Here is a 25413-nt window from a genome sequence, read left to right as displayed (position 1 = left end):
TGGTTAACTGAGGTGGACAGCAGGAAAGCTGAGAGAGAGAGAGATAGACAGTGTGGGAACAAAGCACATAGAATGCTTTGTGTGGATTCAATCCCCAGCTAGTGAATCACATCACAAACAATGATGGCCATAGGCCAGTACTTTTGCAGAGTGACAAACTGGGAGCTGCTTCAAGCCAGTCTTAATGCTGTATAATTAAATATCACTACATTGCAAAATCCCCGAGTGTTAAATTAACACTCAGGATTAACTCACTGGAAGTGTCTAACACGTGATCTGGTTGTTACTGCATAATAACTGATACATTAGGTGTAAACTCATTGTTAGGTTGAAGTCCAGGCAGCCACTTGTACTAAATTGGAACGTTTTTCAATTAAGTGTAAGACCAGAGTATTTTTGTATTGTGGTATTGCTACTTTTACGTAAGTAAATAATCTGATTACTTCTCCGATCACTGGATAAGACGTTATAATTTATGCGTTGTCGCTCAGGTTTTATTTGAGAATGCATTATTGTGACAGAAATAGGTAAATGTACCTGTGCATGGTCTTAATGACGCATTGTACTCACTGTTATTTGTCATGGCCTACTTACTGTATATTATGCACTTTCTTGTCTTTATTTTTCCTGTGTTGTTGTTATTTTCAGGGTCATAATATCTTTGCCAACCTGTGTTCTGAAGAGTACAGTAACATGATGCATCTTCTGAAGCAAGCCATCTTGTCCACTGACCTCACACTCCACTTTCAGTAAGTGGTTTAGAATAAGATTAGTGGTTTATGAATGATAAAGGAATACAATGGCATTCTTGACTAGAGTGAGCCGTTTCTGTCAATAATTTGAAGTGTCATTGCTACTGTAATCGGGCTGACCCTGACCCAAATAGTGCTTGGGTCAGAGCAATTGCAGCGATTACTCGATCCTCTTGGTTTACACTTTACACTCCATTTGTGTGACTTGCGTGACTTTGTTGTTTGTTGACTAGGATTCATTCAATTCAATTAAATATTATTACTGTGCCAAATCACAGCATGCTTATGCTGCTTTTACTCTGCTTTCACACTTGTAAGTCTCAGTGGAGTGCTGCTAAAGCCAAAATCCAGCGTGTTTGTGCGTGTGCGTGTGCGTGCGTGCGTGCGTGTGTGAGTTATCCAGTGTGGTTCTGTCCTTCACCTCAAGTGTATTGCTAATTGATCTCACCAAAAGTAGCTGTATTGAAAAAAATTGAACATTCTGTGAAACTGGGACCTTTCTTTGCTTCTAAAATGGTTTTATTATGTCCTCTGTGACTGTGTTTTTCTGCTACTAAAGGCGAAGGACAAAGTTCTTTGACTGCGTTCTGTCTGGAGAATTCAGCTGGACAGACGATGACAGCAGAGAAGTTGCAAGGTATTTTAATTTTTTTTGGTATATATGTATATATAAAACTTTCCACCGTTTTTCAGTCTGATGATATATGACTGTCCCTTGAGCAGATCTATGCTGATGACAGCTAGTGATTTGGGTGCTGTCACTCGACCATGGAAGATATCCAAACAGGTGAGATTATCTATTCCTCATGACTGTGTTGTCATTTCTCTGGCTTTGGACACACAGAATTGAATTTTTTGGGGATACGAAAGAGTTTCAGACCCGTTGTGAGCGGGTAGATCTGCTATTTCTGCTATTTGTAAACATTTGTTAACATTATTTGCCTATATGACATGCCCAGGGACGACGGGTTGAAAAAGGTGAAACAAAACTTTGGAACATAATAGGACATTGCAATTATGTTCTACCTTCAGTGTGGTCAGTCACAATGCATGAGGCATATTCTAGCACTGAGTGAGGGATTACAGAATAGAGAATAGACAATTAATTCTGTGCAGTTCGTGGCATTTGTAAAATAGAAGCCTGTTGAGCCCACCAGAGGTGCTGAGGTTGAGACACTTGCCCCCGGACTTACATGTACTGTACGGTACCCTTACCTAACCTTAGGATTGATTGGTGCCGGAGCATTCCTCCTGTCCTCCTACTCACTTCCTCTTGTGCAGATTTATCGACCTGGTTCACCAAAGACAAACAGAAAGTTAGATGGAGGTTAGATGAGCCATAAGGCAACTCTATGATAACTTTAACCCAGTGAGACCACTCACCAGTTCTTCTTATCCAGCTGCCTAAAGCTGTATACAGTACACAATAAAGTAGTGAGTGCAACAATGGAGACGCATGGGAAAATGTTTACACTTTCAGAGTTAAATTAAGACTCAGGGTTTTGCTGTGTACATTTAAACAAGCTCTCACGGAGCTTAACAACTTTAGACCTTTTATACATTGCCGTACGACGACCTCGTGCAAAATAGCGAAGAAAGACTATCTTGATGCTCACAATACTGTGTGACGTGCTGTGAGCTTGTAGATCGGCTATTTTAATTATTTTGAAGAAAGAAAAAAAAATCGCCTACTGTACATGACCAAAATATGGACGCCAGGTTGAAATTGTTTAACAAAATTACTTCACTGACAACTTCAATGATCATTGACAAAGCTTTTTTTCTACCTCTTCTCTTAGCTCAGAAATCTCTCTCACTCAGTGTATGTTAAGTAGTGTCATGTAATGATGTACTGCTGTGCTGATACTCCAAGGTGTAGTTATGTACAGAAATGTAATGATATATGATGATTATTGTTGATATTCCAAGGTGGCTGAGCTGGTGACGAGCGAGTTCTTTGAACAGGGAGATAGGGAGAGGTCTGAGCTCAAGTTGACACCAGCGGTAAGTTCCAACGCTCAGTTCTTTAAAATCTTAAATTCGGCTGTCATTTTAAAATCTTAAATTCGGCTGTCATTTTAAAATCTTAAATTCGGCTGTCATTTTAAAATCTTAAATTAATCTTAGAGCATCTTCACTTCTTTTATTAATGCTAAAGATGTCCGCATACATTTTTACGGTACATGCCATGTCAAAAGGTAATACAAACTAACTTTTAACATGCATTTGTTGGATAAGGATGCTTTTTTTGTGATGGATGACATCACAAAAACATAACAGAGGCTTCTCGTGTTCTCTGTAGGCCATATTTGATCGTAATCGCAAAGATGAGTTACCGGTCTTACAGTTGGAGTGGATTGATGGGATCTGTATGCCCTTGTTCCAGGTATGGCTCTGAAAACATTCTGTCCTCACAGCAAGAACCCCAGTTCTTAATTGTGGTCCAACTGTGTGCAACAACCAAGGCACACATGTGTAATCTTATTAGGTCGATGAAGGCGATGCTCACTGAAGGACTTTGCACACTTGGGGGGGGGGTGGGTGACAAATAAACAATACGGAATTCACCAGTGGTGTAAAGTGCATTTACTTAAGTACTGTACTTAAGTACAATTTTGAGGTATTTTTACTTTACTGGAGTATTTACAATTTTCAATACTTTTACTTCTACTCCACTACATCTCAGGCAAATATTGTACTTTTACTCCACTATAATTATTTGAAAACTTTAGTTACTAGTTACTTTGCAGATATAAATTATTATATTATAAAACATACATTAACGACTTCAGCCCTATTTTATACATAGGCTATTTGAAAATAGCAGATCTACAAGCTCATAACGTGTCGCATCGCGACGCGTTGTGAGCTTGTAGATCTGCTATTTTCAAACATTTTAGTACTTTCACTTTTGGTACTTTAAGTATATTTTGATGCCAATACTTTTGTACTTTTACTCAAGTAACATTTTGAACACAGGCCTTTTACTTGTAACAGAGTATTTTTATATTGTGGTATTGCTACTTTTACTTAAGTAAAATATCTGAGTACTTCTTCCACCACTGGAAATCACCGGCTAGTCATATACTGTAGCTCAGTGGGGTCCTCATTACGAATACAAATTGTGTCGCTATATTGCTGCGTAATATACATGTTCTGTGTGGATGTACGCATGACACAAACAACAGTTCATGTTTTGGGGGTAAATTTGAACTTTTTTTGATAAGCTACCTATCGGGATTCCAGGTTCTCTTGCTCTGTGTCTCTTTCCCAGGCAATGGTGAAGCTGAACAGGAAGCTGCAGCCCATGGTGGACGGCATCGATGCCAACCGCAGGAAGTGGCAGGAGCTTTGCTCCTCTCGCAGGGCGTCCACGACGAACCAGATTCAGAACCCTGAACCGGATCAAAGTCACAAGTCAGTCCAAGGCACAGAAAGCAGTCGGCATGATGAACCCCTTAGAAGCCTCGAGTCTGGAGAAACCTCACCTTCTGAGTGTGACCAGGATCCCAGGCACAGCTCAAACACAGATCCTACGAGGAATGTGACATAATGGACATCGAGCTCTCTCAGGAAAACAAACAAACGCCCTTGAAGGGAGAGGAAAAGCAGTAAAGAACACAAACACAACACCCGAAAATGACAAAACACCCGGGGTAGCTAAATTGCAGAATTTGCCCATTGAAAAATTATTATCTTTGCCATGTGTCATTATTAAACTCGGGCATAGAATTAACTCTTACTTTTAAATTGGTTATCACTGTAAAGCCGTTTCCCAGATATGGATTATGGCCCACTTTATTCATTAATTATAAATGATTAAATCTATGTATTTATTTATTGATCTGTCTACGTATATAAATTATTATTATTATTATCATTAATGTAAGTAAAGTATTTCCCTCCAGTTGAAAGATCCTTCCTTAACCACTTAAAGGACCACTTCACCCATTTTCAACATATCTTCGTATAATTGGTCGTCACTAATGCTCATTATAAGTTATTATTAATGAAAGAACAGTGTGTCCTATTTCATCATGCTAACTTTCCAGGAAGAGAAAGGCTGTAGTTTCTATTAGCTTAGAATCCTCATCGATGGTGTCATTTGTAGGCAGGTTTCTGAATTGTCCATAGCCCACCAATGAGACGCGTGAGTGAGTATACAGAAATTGTGCCATCTTATAGTGAGCATTAGTAAAGGACCAATTATGCGAAATAGCGAAAATAGCCGATCTACAAGCTCGCCTGTAATGACCGGCCCAACATAGGGATGCCAGTGTTAATGTGTTTAAGTTCTACGGATGTGTACGGAAATGATGGACCATTGCTGAAACCAAAGAAGTTCTCAGCTATCGATGTCTTGTTATGGGAAATGAACTCCTATTCGAATGCCTTTTCCAAAACAAACAGGATTCACTGTGATTTCTCTTTCTGTCCCAAAACCTTTCCATTCTGAATGTAGACCGGAGCATGATGTTGTTCCTGAATGTTGTTCATAAGCTTTCTTACCTCAGTAGCAGGCCTTTTGGTTGCATGCCATTATTGTTAGCCTTTGTGTATGTTCACAGCCTGTGGCTGTCCAGTAGTTTTGTGAACTGCATGTATGTATTATATTGATCCTGTGCAATACTGGTTTATGTTTAAAACCGGTCATATTTTTGGGCCTGCTGATGGCTTAGCCAATTAATACACACAACATACAGACACACTCTACTCACAATGCATACGTTTGAATATACACATGTCTTGTGACCTACATGACAGATTGCCATTATTAGGGGTTGTTGCTAGTTCAAATCCTTAGTGTGTGAACAGGAACATATGGAACCGGAAAAGCAAATTATCGAATCCCTCTGTGCTCCCTCAACGAACAGTTCAGTCAGGACACTTTCATCTAGATAAAACCATTTACTGAAATTAAACAGCATTGTATTTGCCAGTGTGGCTCTGCTCCTGTGATGCTCCTGAACAATCTGCGTGAGTGTAGTGCCCCAGACAAGATCCGGCCACAACAAGCTCTGCTGATCGACCTCAGCTCTATTGGCACGGTGGGTTGTGTGTCGGGTGGGAGAGTGGGATTCGATCCCCGCTTGGTGCAAATCACTACATCTGGCGTAGTCGGCAAGACGTGGAGGAGGTTCTCGCGTGAGGGGACATGAAGGACGTTGCGCACGGTGAGGGGCGTGATGCGTGAAGCGTGAAGTGCTCCCGAAACCGAGGGGGTAGATGTGTAGTGCTCCAGACAAGACCCGGCCACAAACAGCTCTGCCAATCGAGCTCAGCTCTATTGGCACGGTGGGTTGTGTGTCGTTTTGCAGAATGGGATTCGATCCCAGTTCGGTGCAAATCACTACACAAGCATGACACAGTCTCTTGAGATAGAAAGCACCCAGAAGCAAGGCCTAAAGCAGGTATTACATCGACTTGATAATAGACATATGAAGCTGCATTGAACTAAATGCTGAGATAGTGAAACTTAAATGCTATTACGGGAGGAGGCTGGGGAGGTGGAGGGAGGTCGTTCACTGATAAGCTGTCATTGTGGTAGCGGTGAGCTTTGCTGAGTATGTACGAGTAAATGTCGGTCTGCTTAACTAGACCGCGTAGTTGAGCCATTCAAATCATGGCCGCACGTGAGTGGGACCAGTTGGACTTTGCCTGTGCCTGCCTGAACACTGCAATGCTCCATTCAAAGTGCCCTTTAGCTATTTCACCCTCCAGCTGCCCTATGGATGTCTCAATATTCTACAAATGTGTCCCTCTATCTCACCCTGCATCTATGTCTAACACTGTTGTTACACATAGGACTTATGGTCAATTGAAAATAAATGTATAATTTAATCATGGCTTAAAGTACTATCATAACATTTCCCAGAGGGTGAATGGACTGTAGGTTAAAGATTGTACCAGGCCCCTAGGGTAGGTACCCTCACAAACACATGTAGTAATCCTGGTCGCTATACCGCCTCCCCCATGACAGCCTGATGGAGGGGAAGGGAACTGGTTGGAATAACGTGTTCCTTCCTCACGCTACGTCCTACCGGCGGGGAACCCCCCCCCCCCCCCTGTCAGGTGACAAGAAGGTCAGTTGGCTCTCATGCATTGAAGGAGGCATGAGCTCGGCCCTGGGCTCCCTAGGCTGGCGGGGGGAGTGTAGCGCCCAGGTTCACTTAGATAATTGGCACCGGGTGAAAAAGGGTTACAAAATCGTGGGATAAATTTGTAAAAAAAACTAAAAAAAGATTGTGCCTGGCGGCCTCTCTAACCCACTCAGCTACTGCCGCCTACTACGCAGTTGTTACTGCACGTTCTTGTTTGAAATTAATCAATGTGAGTGTTTCACAAGCCTGATTAGTTAGCATGCAGCTCTGTTGATTATGAAATAGCATGTGCTCGTGTTTGTTTGTACATACCGGACATTATCTTGATGCCTTTGGATTTGCATTGCCCTAAGAGATTTGCATGAAATGAAGGGAGATCCTCCCCTTCCAGAAGGTTGTTAAAATACTGTTGCTGTACTATTGTTACTGAGAACAGACGCAGAACTCTATTTTGCATTTGCAGACTCTCTGTATAAAAAAATCTATATGTTCATTATTTTTCATACATTAGGCTCTATATTTATGAAAGATATATGATTGGCATTTTCTTCTCTTTCTATTTATACATTCGCCACGATGGCTAAGTATGCTGTGGAGGAACTCAATTTGGATCATAGCCTCTTACATAGTTTTGTGAATAAAATGCCCTGGCATGGAAACTTATGCCTATTATACTGTGGTTTGTGGTTTATGCATTTATGCAACACAAAATGATTCCGATTTCAGTCTGGTTTCAGTCTGTCAGTATCAGTTTGCTGGTTAACAACAATTGTTGTTGTCTTGTAGGACATGCTGTGTTGGCTTATGTTGTGCAAACGGAATGTTTTTGACACATGACCTGTAGCACATAGTTCTTCTGGTGGACTCTTGAACCCATGATGATGTCGGTGAATGGTGTGTGTGTGTGTGTGTGTGTGTGTGTGTGTGTGTGTGTGTGTGTGTGTGTGTGTGTGTGTGTGTGTGTGTGTGTGTGTGTGTGTGTGTGTGTGTGTGTGTGTGTGTGTGTGTGTGTGTGTGTACGAAATATCTCCTATGCTATTTTTTTGCAGAATGTTCACCCCAAAATAGAGACGCTAGGGCTCATGTGGTTAAAGTTGCAATCTGTATCTTTCTTTAGTGAAGAAAAGTATGGACGGTAGAGTATGTTACTCTACCGTCCACCGTTACTCTACTGTATGTTAGTATGTTAGAGTTATGTAAATACAATGTCTTAAAAAGGTGACAATACGTTCTCCCATGCACTTTAACCTTGTGGTCCATATTTTTGGGCATGTCATTACAAAGGCATTCCCTATTCCAAGACTGCAGGTCATCAGACTGGATATTTGGACTAGACAAAACGGATGCTTATCATGTCTTACTCTGACAGCTGGATCAAGATGTACAGTAGCATACATACTGTATGTGGTACCACGAGGGACACAAGATAAGGGTTAACAGTTGGACAGATACTGTGACAAAAGTGCCATTGTTTATTTATTTGTTTCATATTTGGGGATTTGCTGGGTACAAAATGTGTGCAAAGGGGCCAGCAAGCGTCTCTCATACATGGACTCTTCCTTCTTTGGAACCATCGCTCACTGTACTTTACCAGTGGTGTAAAGTACATCTACTCGAGTACAGTACTTAAGTACACTTTTGAGGAATCTTTACTTTACATTTACTGGAGTGTTTCCAATTTTCAATACTTTGTTGTACTTTTTACTCCACTACAATTATTTGAAAACTTTAGTTACTCTACTTTGTAGATTTTGATTATTAATACAAAACATACACTAACCACTTGAGCCCTATGCATACTATTTGAAAATAGCAGATCTACAAGCTTGAATATCTGCTATTTTCAAAGCATTTTTATACATTTGGAAACTCGTGAAATGGGACATTCTGCAAAATTAGTACTTTACCTTTAGTACTTAAGTATATTTTAATGCAAATACTTTTGTACTTTTACTCAAGTAAATGTTTAATACCGGACTATAATTTGTAACAGAATATTTCTACATCGTTCTACATATTTCTACTATACCTATAAGTGATTTATGTGATTCATTCATTCATATAGGCGAACACGTAAAAAAAAAAACTTTTGAAAATAGGGCTTAAGTGCTTAAAAGCAACACATTCAAACAAATAATAAGGAAGCCCAGAAAAGCCCAGCCATGTTAGTCCAAAGAGCATAATGTAGAGAGAATAATGGATACATATTCATACATTCTCTTTTACCATCCCTTTGTGCGTCTGTACTCTGTACAGACCACAGCGTGTTTGAAGTTGTTCTAACAAGGCGGGCGAGCTGAAGCAACAGTTGCAGTAGTGTAGCAGAACTGCACTCACACTGGCTTCATCACCAAAACCAACAGTCCCAGTCGGCCAGCCAGCCGCCCAGCTGTAGCCAGTGTTGGGCCTTAATCTATAATTTAATGTGGATTGAGTTTATATCCTCCTCTGGGTTGCTGGTCAGGGGGGGGGGAGAGACTGCACTAGGGAACAAGCTCTTTGTAGATACTGGATCTGTTTCTGTTATAGCCTTTGATCTATCCCTGTGCCCCCCAACTCTCTCTCTCTCGCGCTCTCTCTCTCTCTCTCTCTCGCCTCAAACCACCTATATCCCAGAGAAGGCTCTCTCTCTTGCTTCAAACTGCCTAAATCCTAGAGAATGCTCTCTCTCTCTCTCTCCCCGTCTCACACATGCGCGCTCTCTCATCACATTGTCATGCACACTTATAACCACACTAAACATCATGAAGAGGCTTGAGGTAATGTTCAATAGTTTATAAGATATTCATAAACATATTTAGTTTAGTTATTTAGAGGCAGGCTGAGAACAGAAGTTCTCCTAGCCCTCTGGTAACCTGGGGAAGGAAGGGAATCGTGTCATTATGTTCTGTGCAAATAGCTCCATTACATATGAAGGCTATTCTTGCAAACATAATGACACCGCCCCCTGTTGCACCTTCGTAATCCTGATGAAATGTCTTGCACTTATTTTTAGAAACCAGATCACAGCGAGCGAAGCAATGCAAACGCAATGGTGGAAAGTACACTATTAATATTAATACGCGCTCTCTGTACTGTACAATAGCCACTGTAGAAGTGATGGGGAAAGCTTACACTAAATGATTATTTATTATATATTATGATTCACATGTTTTATGAATGAGAGGATATTGAAAACTCTGTTTTACGAGGTTTCAAATAGATGTGTTTATGTTTTCAGCGGTGCGTCACTAAGTTTGGACTTATATTGGACATCTCACAAAACCAATGTTTTCCAAACAAAAAAATATGTTTTATGGATCACAAGTATATATCCTGTTTGTTTGGTTTTGTTACCTTTAATATATATATATAAATATATATATATATATATATATATATATATATATATATATATATATATATATATATATAAAACATTTAATAATTTATGTGATTTTCAGAAAAAGTCAAAATAGCATATTTACAATCTTTTCCCTATTTTCCCTATTTTTGTACGTTTCTCTTTTGAATCTCGAGCTGAAAAACTGTCAAATTCACAGTTTACAGCAAATAATCAAACATGGAAATCAACATCCCACACGAGAGAATTCAGGTATAGCTTCCGACATGCAGATCTTAAGTCTCATCCGAACAATTTGCGGGGAGAAAAGGGAGTGGGGGCTGTCAGTATGAGGTACGGCAGGGCTCTGGCCTCATGATTCAACGTTGACAGCCAGACCCTGGCTATTCATCTGTGGATGACGCCCTGTCGACAGGCAGCCTCAAGCAATCCCTTTGAGCTTTCGCAGGCATTCCCTATTCCTCTCTTCAGCTCCAATGACCGCAGGTCACCAGATAAGATGTTTGGACCGGACAAAACAGATGCTCATCATGACTTACTCTGACAGCTGGATCAAAATGTAGCATATATACTGTATGTGGTACCACGAGGGACACGGGATCAGGGTCAACAGTTGGACAGAATGCTGTGACAAGGGACCTGGGTTGACAGGGGCCCCCAAAGGTGCCATTGTTTATTTCTTTTGTTAAATATTAGGATATGCGGTCAAGGGGCGAGCAAGCGTCTCTCTTGCATATCGTTGCTGTCGGGTGGAAACCTCATATGTCCTAAACTGTTACTTTTCAGGATTCAAATTCAAAAGTATAGCAAAAATAGCAGATCTCCCAGCTCAAAACGATGCGACGCATTTTAAGCTTGTAGATCTGCTATTTTTGCTACTTATGTGTGACACTGCAGAATGAAGTATAGGGCATTAATTTACGAGAAAGAACAACATAAAAAGTTAAAATATGGATATACAAGGTTTCTGCCCGACAGCAACATATATTGTACATACACTCCAGTATGGAGTTGGTTCCAGAAACAAAGGAGTGTATGCTCACTGTACTACAATATAAAGTGATTCTCAATTGATTCTTTTTCATTTGAAGAACTCCTAGTTAAATATGCATTAGACACCCATTTGATACAATTTCCAACTCTGGGGTCCCAATCTACACTGTAAAATAATCAGTGCTTTTTTAACTGAGCATATACGAATGGAACCAAATGTACCCGTGACGGATGGTCCATTTGGTTTCATTCATACACTCTCTGAGTCACAGACCCGTAAGGCCCCATTTGGTTCCCATCAATCATTTAGCCGGGGACCATCTGAAACCCCCTCATTGACCCCATGGGGGTCCCCGGACCCCACATTGAGAACCAGTGGTCTGTCTATCCCGCCATGGAGGAGAGCCAGCCAGCCTCCTTTGGCGACAGGAACTGGAATGTGTCTGATAGAATTTGAGAAAGAGGAAACATGGCAATGCTACACTGCGCACTGTCAACACTGCACACCAGCTGCGTCTCCGAGCGTCCAATCACACTGACAGGCCTCCTTTTTTCCCCCCTTTTTATGCTCAGATCCAACGCAGCCAAATCCCTACGCTGTAGGACTTGGATATTCTCTGTGTGGAACCGGCTCATGACGGTTCTTCGGCTGCCGCGGGCTATTTTAGAGTCCCCATCGTGCCTCTGACTGCGTTCAAAGGGTCTTTGTGTGCTCTAGAGGAGACAAGGTTTAATTGAAGTCGCACTTCTTCGAGGAGTCAAATGACGTGTGTACGCCCAGCAGTGATGCAGCCAGGCATGTCTTTTTATTGTTCCTTCCTTTTTCTCTTTGTTATGGTGGAGCCGCCGCTACATGTCTGAGGGTCGGTCGTTAGTCAAAGCTTCCTCACTGTTATGACACACACAGGCATTAATTATTCACACGTCGCTCACCAGTTATGCAATGGGCTAGTAAGACACCAAACCAAGATCAACACATCATCAACACAACACCAACACATCAACACAACTACACACCACCGACACAACATCAACACAACTACACACCACTGACACAACACCAACATAACTACACACCACTGACACAACATCAACACAACTACACACCACTGACACAACATCAACACAACTACACACCACCGCCACAACATCAACACAACACCAAAACATCAGAACAACTACACACCACCGACACAACATCAACACAACTACACAGCATCAACACAACACCAGCACAACTACACAATACCAACACAAAACCAACGCAACATCAGCACAACTAGGCTATCACCATCGACACAACATCAACACAATACAACACAATACCAACACAACACCAGCACAACTACACACTACCAACACAACATCAAGACAACTACACAACACCACATAACACAACACAACACCAACACAACTATACAACACCAACCTAACTACACATCAACACAACAACAAATGTACATTTGTACACACTCTCTGAGTTAGAAATGGATAAATTAACACAGAAGATTGTATAATGAACTGCATCTTTCTCTTTGGACGCTGTAGGCTACTCAGAGCACATACCCTTTTCCCCAGGAGCCAGAGTCTTCAAGCGTCTACAAGAGGGGTTGTGGATGCAGTTAACCAGTTAAGGTGCTGTAAGGTACAGTAATGCTTTAATTTCCGTGAGGGGCAGTTTGCTTTACAGATAGTATAGTACATCATATACAACATAATATACGATGTATCATCCACAATGACACAATGAATGAAAAGAAGAAATATGCCCACAATTACATCTGGACTTATAGTTTGTGTAAAACTAGGAACTTTGCGATGCTTCGTGAGCTTGTAGATTTGCAATTTTTGCTATTGTTGCAGACAAGAAAACACTTGTCTATAACATGTGTGTCAAGTCACATGTAGATGGCTGTGGATTGAGATGCACTGCAAAAAACGGGGGTGTCAAAAATGATGCATAAAATAACTGAGGTTTGAGGTTAAATCTGAATGGTAGGAAGCTGCAATTGCCATCCACTGGGACCCCAAATGATTACTCTGGGCCTGTCAGGAGAATTTGAAGTAAAAGGCAGCCTTTTAGAAACTCTCTTCAGAAGTTCATTTGAACTTCTAATTGGATCTGGTACAAAAGAGTTTGAACACGCATCTTTTTATTCCTGTAATTTTAATTAGCATTCCCTGCATGCATGGATTTAACAGGCGGCTTGGGCAAATCCTTCACAAATGAATTGTTTACCGGGAGCTTTTTCTTTTTAATTGATAATACAACACAAGCTTGCTTCAAACACAGAGGCATTAGAGACCAACGGGGAGCTACAGTATAATCCCGGATTAAGAAAGCCTTCTTTTTTGGGGAGGGAGCTTAAATGAGTGCAGTACACAGGCTTTGACACTTTCATATGAAATCTGCCTTTGGATATGACAATCTTTGAGTAAATGTGGTGTTATGTATGAGTGGTACAGTTTCAGCTTTTGCCAACATTTTCTCTGAATTGTCTGAAACATTAAAACATTTATTTGAATTCTTGATCACATTTTCAGGCCCCCATTTTCAGACCTGAGAACAGGTATTGAGAACGAGTATTCCACCAGTCACGACACAGAGTTCACGACGATGTATATTAAAACATCTTCAAAATACTAGAAGTTCAGCTGCCCATATATATAGATTTTGGCCCGCTACGCGGCCCTCACACCTACATCATGACGATGCGGTTTGTTTGGGTCCGATCTGATGTCATGTCACATTCAGCATGACACACGCAATATTTGGGTGTAGATGCAGTGGGAAGGGAACTCTTCTGAGTCATAGCAAACTCTATATATGGTTATGTCTGAGTCATAGTGAACTCTATATATGGTAATGTCTGAGTCATAGTGAACTCTATATATGGTTATGTCTGAGTCATAGTGAACTCTATATATGGTTATGTCTGAGTCATAGCAAACTCTATATATGGTTATGTCTGAGTCATAGCAAACTCTATATATGGTTATGTCTGAGTCATAGTGAACTCTATATATGGTTATGTCTGAGTCATAGTGAACTCTATATATGGTAATGTCTGAGTCATAGTGAACTCTATATATGGTTACAGTGGCGCGGGAAGGGGGGGGCTATGGGGGCTGCAGCCCCCCTGGTGATGGGAGCAGCCCCCCTGGTGATGGGAAGAAAAAAAAAAAAAAAAAAAAACATTTTATTTTATTTTATTTTTTATAATATATATATATTTTATGGATCATAGCAGTCTGTTACGGTCATGGATGAACTTCAACCTGGTGTTTGCACTGTCTTTCTGCCTTTTTGTGTTGGGAAAAACACAGAAAACCCCCCAAAAATCGCAAAGAAATCGCGCGCCCGCACTTCGCGCGGGCGCGAGGAGTCCCCCCCGACGCACAGCCCCCCTAGGTATTAAGGACTTCCCGCGCGCCTGTATGGTTATGTCTGAGTCATAGTGAACTCTATATATGGTTATGTCTGAGTCATAGTGAACTCTATATATGGTTATGTCTGAGTCATAGTGAACTCTATATATGGTTATGTCTGAGTCATAGTGAACTCTATATATGGTAATGTCTGAGTCATAGTGAACTCTATATATAGTTATGTCTGAGTCATAGTGAACTCTATATATGGTTATGTGATATGTACGCCCGCCGGCCCATCCATTAGCCAATTTTACAATAGGAAGGATATTGTTTTTATTTACATTCGTGTAAAGCAACTGCACAGGTGACATTTTCTACACAAAGCTTCCCAAAGTGCAGCCAATCAAATGCAGGTAAGCATTTGAAAATTGTGGCAAGAGACTACTTCGTGCTTGACATGTTATTTAATTGTTTCTCCCTCCAACTATTGAAAATTACTGGCCTTGCAAATGACTATGCATTCTTCAGATACTTGTAAATTTAGAATCTCATTTCATAATCGCCAAGGTTTCTCTGTTCATTTTGAAGCCAATGCGGAAGTAATGAAAATGCTGCAGTTCTCATTAATGGCCCAGCAGGTGGCGCTAATTCCCCTACTGTGGCTGCAGAAAAACTTTCATTCCATCCACATTACCTCAGTATAAACCTTTTCATGAAGACTTTGTTTTCAATCGCTAGTTTCAAGACTTCTTTCAGACAGCATGATACTGTGTGCATTTTTGTACATTCATTTTAAAATTCATGAAAAAGCAGGGTATGCTTTTGGGGCTTGTGATTGGGTTCTACTGAATGAAGACCCACCCCTCGCTCCCCTTCCCACCTAGCAGGCAGTTTTCGCTGATCTAGAGGCTTCAAAACGGGTCCATAGAAACCAATGGGTGACGTCACGGTCCCCTTCGTCCATTTTTTTACAGTCTATGGTTTGGACTTGAATGAAAATTGAATATGCACATACACTTACATGCAAACAGTATACATTTAAAAATGTTCTAACTGAGGATGAGGTGGAGAGCAAGAGAGATGCCAGATTGATTTGTTCATGATTGCACTTAGTGGAGGACAGAGAGAGAGAGAGAGAGAGACAGAGACAGAGACAGAGAGAGAGCGAGAGAGAGAAGGGGGCGGGGTGGCTGGGCAGCGATCTTGCTCTTGACCAATGCCGTGGATTTGACCAGGGGACCAGGAGATAAAAGGTGGGCGGTACTAGGAGCCCCCACCCCCTTCCCCTGTTGACAGCTGGGAACACCCCTCTCTGATGACAGGCCCAGTGCTGGATTCCTTCAATGAAAAGCCCTTTGAATGTTGGCAGGAACTCCTCTGGTTTGGCTGAATGGATGTCAGGCCTGTCAACGTGATAGACGGGCGGGTATTTCACCCGTGATAAAAAATAAAAAAAACAGCCCCCCTCAGGCGACCCGCAAACTCTCAGAGAGCAGGACCTCTGCCAGTCAACTTCTAACCTCACTCCAACAGATGGAGCCGGCCAAAGGGGAGAGAAAGAGAGAGAGAGAGAGAGAGAGAGAGAACATGGAAAAGTGAGAGGCTGGCATAAAGTTAACCACTAAGTAACAGTGACAGAGAAATTAGTATTGAGGTTGATTTTAGTTTTCAAGTATGATATTTTCCATGTTGATCAAGCAGAGTTTTAACTTTAACCAGTTGAGGCCCATATATCTCTTCGTACGATGAATATCAAAAATAGCCGATCTATAAGTTCACACAACGTGAGCTTGTAGATGCTTGTAGATGTTCAAGATAGGGACGCGCAGGTTGAAAGTGGTCAGAACAAGATGGGTTTAATAACGGCATGGCTTCACATGGATCTCTGACTTCATGTGACCAGCTGATGACGCCACTCATCTATGATGCATCTACAGTATGACTCCATATTTGGGCAAGTTTTCAGCCCAATTTGACCGCCTTTCACTCCCATATAGAGCTGATCAGAATGTTTGAACGTCTGTAAACAGACGGTTGAATATTTCAAAATGTATAAAACATGTTCAAACAAAACATTGTGGGATTCTACAGTAGCCTATGGTGACAGTGTGCACAAGAAATGTGGGTTTGAGAGATTACAGTAGCTCCAGAGAGACACACAAACAGACAGACCAAGAGGCACCAATTCATAAAAAAAACTAGAAAGTGGCAACACTTAAGCCCAACTGCAAAACTAGAAAAAATAGACGATCTACAAGCTCACAGCGCCAGGGCCGGATTTATAGGAGTTGAGGCCCGTGGGCTAGAGTAATTTTCGAGGCCCCCCTGGCGCGCCCCCTTTGCGCGCGCGCAAATATATTAATATATATATATATTATTTTTTTTACCAAAAAAATCGGAGGCCCCCCCAGTTGGAGGCCCGTGGGCTGCAGCCCACCCTAGCCCAACGGTAAGTCCGCCCCTGCACAGCGCAATGCGATGCGTTATCGGTATCACAATTAAGACAACATTTTCAAGGTTTTAAAGGAAATACCATGATATCTTTTTATTATATTTTAATATGTATCTTATCATATAAATGTTAGTGTTTTGCCAATTATTTTGGGGCCCACAGTATCCTCAGGACCCGCCAGTGGGAATCGCTGTCCTACACAAAATACAGACCTGGTTTTCAGTGCGTCAGATCATTAGTACTGTACTGTACGTAGGGGCCCATATTGAATCAGACTTGACGTACGTCCCCTGGGTTTCAACTGCTAACGCAGCTGACAGGTACTGGTATATTGACCAATCCACAGGCAATTACTACATAATTCATCAAGAGCTCTGTGCATCAATATTCACAGACTATTGTTTACCCATGCAGTCACATCTCTTCTATGAACCTATCCTCCACAATGACAACAGGAACAAACTGCTCTGTATGCATGCATGTATGTATGCATGTATGTATGTATGTATGTATGTATGTATGTATGTATGTATGTAAACTTTATTTAACCAGGTGAAATCACATTGAGGTTCGAGACCTCATTTTCAAGTGAGACCTGGCCAAGACGAGGCCAAAGCAGTACAAAACAATACAGCAAGGGAAAAGACAAATAAGTGCAACCATTACACAACCGGTAAAATAAAATATCAATACAACTACAAACCTAACAAATGTACAACCATATACATCTTAAAAACATGAGCAGGACATAGAGAGTGTATCCATTGTCTGCCTCTTAAAATCATATAACGATTTGCTTTTTGTTTCTGTTTATCATTAAACGAAGTTTGATGACAAAGAGTCAGGATTAGTGGACCATGTGACATGACACACAAAGATTGAACTTTATTCTAATAAGATTCAGGAAATGTCGTATTAGAACAAGGTGTCTGCATGTTGTTAACGCTGTGCAACAATTGTACAACTTCATTACAAATAGCAACAAGTTGGGTGGAAATGGCCGGCTGTATGGGGCAGAGCGCACGATAAATGATCTGATCGGGGATCAGGGATCGTAAATAGCCGATCTACAATGTGTCGCATTGCAATGTGAGCTTGCAGATCGGCTATTTTTGCTGAATGTTTGCCCACAGAATAGGGACGCTATAGGGATCATGCGGTTAATGTGTTCCATAGTTGCAAAATGTCAACAGGTCATCGCATTTCACATGGCTCCCTTCCCATATATACTACATATCGTCGCTGTCGGGCAGAAACCAATCTCCATTTTCAAAAAATATAGTGAACAAAAAGCAATAATTATGAATCAGTGCTATTGAACACCCTTTACGTCTGTGTATGGGTTTTACAAATATTGAACCAATGAAAAGTATTAATAGCACTTCTGGCTAAACCTCATAACTCCATTGGATCCTCAAACTGTCAGACAAACCACCTAAACTCCAACTTGTGGAGTTAGGTGGTTTGTCCCCCATTGATTAGAACGACGAAGACAGACAGGAAAAAACCCTATCTCCACATTAATGATCAAAAACCTCCTAACTCCACTTGAGCTGTATTTGGGTGAAGTGACTTTGATGAGGCAGTATTGTGTTGTTCTAAAAACATGTTGTTGTTTTTTTCATTTCCTGAAAAGTTAATATTTTGGACATAGCTAGTTTCTGCCCTTGCCCAAAAAAAAATCTTTGAATTGAGAAAATCTGTTTGTTATCCGGCGTAGGTAAAGTGTGTTCCACATTAGCAACATGTTACCACAAGTTAACCACTTAAGCCCTACAGTATAATATACTTCTGCATAGAATTAGTGAAAATATCAGATCTACAAGTTCACAATGTGTCACGCTGTATCGCACTGTGAGCTTGTAGATCTGCCATTTTCACTATTTTTTTTATTACAAATTTCTTTACAAATTTGCCCAAAATATGAACTCCAGCTTTAATGTGATATTGATTGTGATATCAAACATAAATATCAAACATGTCAAACATTCCCAAAAGGAAATGCATGTATTTTATTCAGTCTATCGAACACCGTTTATGCCACAGTGCTCATGGCTCCCATACCATGTATCTACATACTGCCAGTTCTGGGGCCATTTTATACACACCCAAAAACAGTGCATGCATGGCTCTGTTCTGGACTACGTCACATTTTGTTTGCTTACAATAACCCCAGACCCCTGTCTACACCATAATCTATCAAACCTATAAAAAATAGGACAGACATTAGATTTATAATGTGTATAGGTTTTGTAACCAAGATCCCTACATATAGGTAGCTTAACCTGAGGACAACTCCCAGTACCCAGTAAAGCTTTCATTCCTTCATCAAATTTAAGATGGTCATCTAGACTCTCTAGAGGAAGACTTTGTATTGCGTTTGTCATACGAGGACTAGGTAATAGGCCTAAATTAATATTAAATTCCCTTCTTCTTAAAATACATAACCTCAATTGTATCTTTGTATATTATCTTCAAGCTCCTTTTGCTTCAACAAAATGTGAAGATCCTTTTCAGTCTCTGCAAGTAGCCTATATCATCTGCCTGTAAAAGAGTACCAACAAGCAACATTTTCAAACCAAATATTTTAAATCAATGAAAACCACTCAATCTAAAGCCAAAGAGCTGCTTGTATTATTTCTAGTACTAGATAATAGATTAGGTACGTTAAATTAGACTTTGCTATTGTTGTGTATCATAAATTGAGACCCTGCAGGACTGTACTATAGTGTATTCTGAATTGAGACCCTGCAGGTCTGTAGTATAGTGTATTTTGAATGGAGACCCTGTAGGACTGTAGTAATACTTTACTATGAATTGCCAGTCTGAAAGAGGCCTGAGGTCATGATGACCCAGCGCTGCGGAGCGAGCAAGCGGAGCGAGGTATATGTCCGCCCCCACACAGAGATCTCGCCATTTGCCTTGGAGCAGGAATTGTAAACAGCATGAACTGCACGAAACAGCACAAAATCCCCGGACAGTCAACTAGCAAGCACTGTTCATATTCTACCCCACTCTCTCGCTCTCTTTTTCTGGATCTCACTCTTTTTTGGCTCAAATTGATTGTTTCTCCTCACACTCGTCACCTAAACTGACCTCTTAATGTTATTTTATATTGATGTGAACTCAGCCCTCGGCGTTGGCTAACAGTCATCAGGGCAGAAATGAACACGAGAGCGAGCGCTGGCTGCTCCCTTAACAGGAAAGAGAGCCTCAGCTTTGTGTTTGTGGGGCCATTACGTTAAGCTGAGCCTTAGCATGTCTATGAGCCCCCACCAACAACAGACAGGAAACCGCTGTCTCCCCAAGTCCACTGTCACCTGTCAGCCTTCCTTCACTCACATTAAAAAGTCACTCTTGGTTAAACTGAACATAGTCAGGATAGAAAACAGCTCAACAGTTGGAGTAGTGTTTTTTGTCACGAGCATCGATCAGAGAGTTTCTAAAACATTTTGGAGTGAAGGTACCACTTTTAAGCTTAGAAGGGTTCAGTGGAACCCCTTTGTATGAAATCACCCAAGTATGTGCCTGCGGAGAAAATGTTGTTGAAAATACTACTAGTTGTGGTCACAGTGATGTCAAATTAAAATGTGATGCTGTTAATTAAGATGTTTTATGATTGACTGACATGGGAATTCAGCAAATTGGCCAGGGATCAGCAATAGAGGCACGATTCCCTTTTGACATCTGTAGTACCAGAGTGGGTATGTGTGTGTGCCATGTTTTCTACCTTATCTCATATCTCTGGTTCTACTATCCCCGTGGAGACCAAAAATGTTTTGGGAATTTGAATAATTGTTCATGGAGCCCCCCCTTGACACATCCCACTGACCTCAGTTTGAGAACTGGATTAGAAAGACAGGAAAGCTAGATCCATGACATGGAAGGTGGACATGCAACATCCTCGGCCCACACAACCAGTCCAGAACCCATACTAGTGGACAGGGTCGAGGTTGCAGCCTGACGCAGATTTCTTCTTCTTCGTACGTGAATTAAAATGTATCCATCACACTGGAGAACCTGTATTGTCAAGCACTAGTTCAGCTTTTGATTTGTCACCATGTTGTGTTTAATTGTAGGCCAGCTGTCCTCACCAGTGACCATGGACCTCACTGGTCTCAGTGCAACCCCACTTTCAAAGTCTCCTTAAAACAAACATTATATTCTGTAGTTGTTCTGTTTGTTTTGTTTGGTACTACGAACCTCCCAAAAGTGATTTACACATTCTGGTCAGGAACCTTATTTGGTCACAAAGACAGGCAAGACAGAACAAGTTTCCTGATAAAAATGAAAATTACAAAGATATATAGTTCCCGCTTACCCACTTAAAAAGAATGTAATCTTTAAAGAAGTTATAGTCTTGTCAAGTCGTAGTCTTGACCCAGGTCAGAAATGATATATGACCTGCTCTCTGACCGTCATGAACTGCCAACAGCGACTGTGGACCTCCTCTCCAAAAGACGTCTCCGTTTTGCGTCACGTTGAGCAGATCCGGCTCATCCTCCCAGCTGCTGCTGGTTAAGCTATTATCAAACCAAACCAACATTGATTCATGTGCAATGGAAGGCACTCTCAGATCCTGCAGATAAATCTTAACGTAACCAAAGCCATTATGGGTATTCAACAGTCCAATCCCTGGACAGTCATATTTAACTTGATATGGTGATGGGTATCTGATAGATTTAGAGAGACAACTTCATTCATCCTTCTTGTATTTCTTTCTCTCTTAGACATGGGAGGGGCAGGAGGAGCGGTCAAAGATGTCCCTGAGATAAATCTTAGGGCATAAACATACATAAAAGACACATATACTGGGAAAAGTCTAGATACCCATTCTGAAAGTTTAAAGATTCATCCTGCAGTTATTGTGTTGCAGTGAGTGTAAAAAGGTTATCGTTACATACCGGAAGGCGGAAGCGTGACAAATAATGTGTGAAAATGCGTTGGCGAATATTTCACATCAAACTATTAATTTGGTGATGCATCATTAACAGAGGTTGAAGGTCCGTACACACGGGGAGCGTTTGTTTTGTGTTTGCACTTTGTTTTGATTAATTCACATTCATTTAAACTGCCGTTTGTGAGTACATCCACACAGAATGGCATCTGTTCTTGTATAAAGCCATACTTGGAGATTGTCCTAGCTACATCTCATCATTTAATAAATAAATCTTGAATGAATGAAAAAGAATGCGAAAATATGAAGCCGCGATAAAGTGTCGAGTTTTCACTGCGAATAAAAGTATCAACCTGTAGGCTATGAATGAGGCATCAACAAAATAATAGTTTGATGTGAAATAATCGATTACATTTGTATCTTTTATTCGCATCACTCCTGGTGTGTAAGGATCTGAGATGCTTTTATTCGTGCAGAAAAATCAACCTTGTTTCGAAAAATAATTACGCCGCTCTGTCGCCTCGCTGCGTTCGCATTTTGTGTGGATGGACACAACAGCAGTTTAGATTACTGCAAATCGTTCACACGAAGTAAACGCTCCCGGTGTGTACGGACGGACCTTAATAGTACAGATATCAGTATCTCCTAAAAGGTAATAGATTAATTTAACTGATCCTCACTTGCCTGGCAGCTTTCTTAACATCGGCACTGAGTAATTTCCCCTCAGAAAAACAGGGTGTGTGTGTGTGTTTGGGGGGGGGGGGGGGGGGGGGGGTTCGGAGGCCTGAGAAACTCAAGACTTCATGGCAGCAAAAGCAGTCAGCCATCACATGCACTTAGCGTTATTTGAACATGTCGCAGGGTTGTTTACCATTGGCTCCTAGCGAACAAAAAGTTGGAGCCCCAGTGTCTCCTTGACTAACAAGGTCCAGCTGAAGCCAGGGAGGGGGAAACATAAGCCAGTCTGTTTCTGCCACTTCATTTCCTGGCTGGTAAGAGCCTGTTTCCTGTGCATCAGCCCAAACATGGCATCTCACCGGGGGGAATTCGCCACTTGTTCCCCTCCCCTCCCCCCCTCTCCCCCGCCTCAACCCCAGAGTTCCCCTCCCTCCCTCCTGCACTCTTTGGACTTTTCCCCATCGGGTTGGATTCTCAGCTGCAAGCAATTTCTGTTGAGGAGTAACGGTTTCCAGATCAGCCCCCTCGGTGAGCTTCAAATTGAAAGAGACATTTTGGAGGACGTACAATGTAAATCAGGTCCGCGTTCTGTCAGGCCCGGGCGGTTGTTCAAAGGAAGGCGGTGGCTGTGGTTTTTCAACGCCCTGTACCAAAGTATGGAAATCAAATGATGGAAACAAATTTTCTCACCCGGCCACCATTCTGTTGCAAATGTGAGACTATCGTGCTTCGGCCGAAGCTGTCTCGCACATGACAAGCAGTGGCATTTGGATGAAACTCTGGACATTGTGTTTGTTTCATGCATCATTTCTACTGTTATACTGAAAAATCCAATCAAACTTAACAATCCTCTTTACTGCAATGGTAATTATCTTGAGTCATGAGCTCAGTTGTCAGGGACTTGGGGTAGATTATCCTCAGCTGTGGGCTGTCTATGTCAATTAGCCAGGCTTCACCAGGGTGTGTAAATGTCCTTTTGTTTGGAGTTCCAGTTGAGGGTCATTACTGGCAGGGCCCTGCCTGAGCTGCTCTCTACCAGATGGCTCACAGGCGGAGGGGACTGAAAAGTTGGGTTCATCCCTCCCACGTTTTCACATGCTGAAAGCTCCTGTGACTTGGGTACTAATCACCTCCACTTACACATTGCACGTAGTAGTACACATGTGTCTTACGATGGACAGTGAGTTTGCTGTCTAATGAACCATCTAATGTCTAAATGTGATATTTTGCTATAGTATGAGTCCAACTGTCGATTTAGTTTTTTGGTTATCCTGCGTTAATGGTTGGGTTGCGTTTCTGATTCTGAACGTTAAGCCTCTGAATAGCACAGGACCAGAATTCCTCATGAGCTGATTGACACATAAACAATATTCTTGTTTGTTTGTCTAAGTAACCACCTGAAGCCTAGCATCCCTTTTCTGAGCATGATACATACAGTATGTGAACATTTGGTAAAAATAGATTGGCTATTTTCGCAGTTATGGCTGATGGCTGGTCCATGCAGGTAGTGTAGAGGTAAATCACAGGTTCTATTCCCGGCAAGGTGCCTCCAGTTTGGCCGGGGTGGGAAGCCAGCAGGGAATTGTGTCCTTGTCGCTGCACTAGCGACTTCTACTGGTTGGTAGTCAGTGTGAACTTCCACACTCTTTACGCCAGCGGTTCCCTTTTTAGCTCAAGACCCAAAAGAGAAATTAGATGTTGCCTGCATGGGACCCAAACTAGTGAAAATAGCAGATCTACCAGCTCACAAAGTTTGTCGATCAGCTATTCTCACTACTTCTTAAACTTTTTTTAAATGTCTTTTTTAAATTATTATTTTTTTGTGATTAGTGATCACAGTTGTGATTTTTCTGTTTAAATGTTTTTGAAATATATATATTATTTTTGTAGGACATGTAAAAAAGGAGATATTTACTCCCGGCCCATAAAAATTGGTCCGCGACCCAAAGATGGGTCCCTACCCACTGTTTGGGAAACGGTGCTCAACGCTGTCCTGGTGAACCTCAGAGTGTATCAGAGGAGACATGGGTTCTCTACACTCTCCCCAAGACCAACAGTGCGGTTTGGCACCGATAGGGGCCACATGGGGGTAATTGGCAATGACTAAACTGTGAAGAGAAAAAAAGATCAAGAAAGGATAGAGGATGACATGAAGCTCAGGGCATGAGCCTCATACGAACCCTGGGTGCCATGATTCAGTGTTAGCCTATGCTGTATGCACACATTAACCACAGATAAATTAAAAGATTATAGGATTAAGCCGTATTTTATGTTTTTAGCCATTTTAGCCATATAACATGCCCAAAATAGGAACGCCAGGTTGATAGTGGTCAAGCCAACAAGGTGCCCCAGGTCCTTAAGGATTGCTTGCTCAAGAAAAAAGCTTAAAAATCCACAGGACCCATGAGAGCACCCCCTCATAGTCCACATGAAGCTTGTTTCTCCCAGCGGGGTCCATCGCAGATGGACGGGCTTCTTACAGCCGTGCAGGGCTACAAACGCTGTGCAGGGCACTGAATCCTGATTGGCCGTGGTTCAGATCCAAAGTTCAAAGTGCACAGCTGTGTGAGGGAGAGAACGAAGAAAAGAGAGTGAGAGGTCAACAGACTGTGTTCGGGTGCGTTGCGGTGCAGCATGCGATGAGGGGAGGCAGTTAGTCAACAGCATGCTGACACCAAGATTTACCAAGGCAAAGGTCCTCTCAACGGACAAAAGATCCATGTCACTCTGCTGTCCGGACTGTCTCCATGATCGACAACTTATTAACCACGTTCAACCTGGTGTCCCCATCTTGGACATTCAAAATGTTTGAATAATAAATGTAA

General features: G+C 41.6%; 1 protein-coding gene across 1 annotated transcript in view; it reads left to right on the top strand.

The window, feature by feature from the left end:
* pde11al (phosphodiesterase 11a, like) overlaps window positions 1–5911 on the top strand; it is a gene marked incomplete at both ends in the record, with an annotated part of 29397 nt that extends 23486 nt beyond the window's left edge. Inside the window, 7 exons of the mRNA XM_080425796.1 lie at window positions 649–749; window positions 1312–1389; window positions 1476–1539; window positions 2682–2756; window positions 3055–3138; window positions 4027–4169; window positions 5740–5911. Coding sequence (XP_080281922.1) covers window positions 649–749; window positions 1312–1389; window positions 1476–1539; window positions 2682–2756; window positions 3055–3138; window positions 4027–4169; window positions 5740–5911 — 717 coding nt within the window. The remainder of the gene's footprint in view (window positions 1–648; window positions 750–1311; window positions 1390–1475; window positions 1540–2681; window positions 2757–3054; window positions 3139–4026; window positions 4170–5739) is intronic.
* Between the last annotated feature and the right edge of the window lie 19502 nt (window positions 5912–25413).

Source organism: Gymnoscopelus braueri (genome assembly GCF_963280865.1).
Source record: "Gymnoscopelus braueri genome assembly, chromosome: 4".
Classification (NCBI taxonomy): Eukaryota; Metazoa; Chordata; class Actinopteri; order Myctophiformes; family Myctophidae; genus Gymnoscopelus; species Gymnoscopelus braueri.
This window is presented reverse-complemented; position numbering and strand designations above follow the sequence as displayed.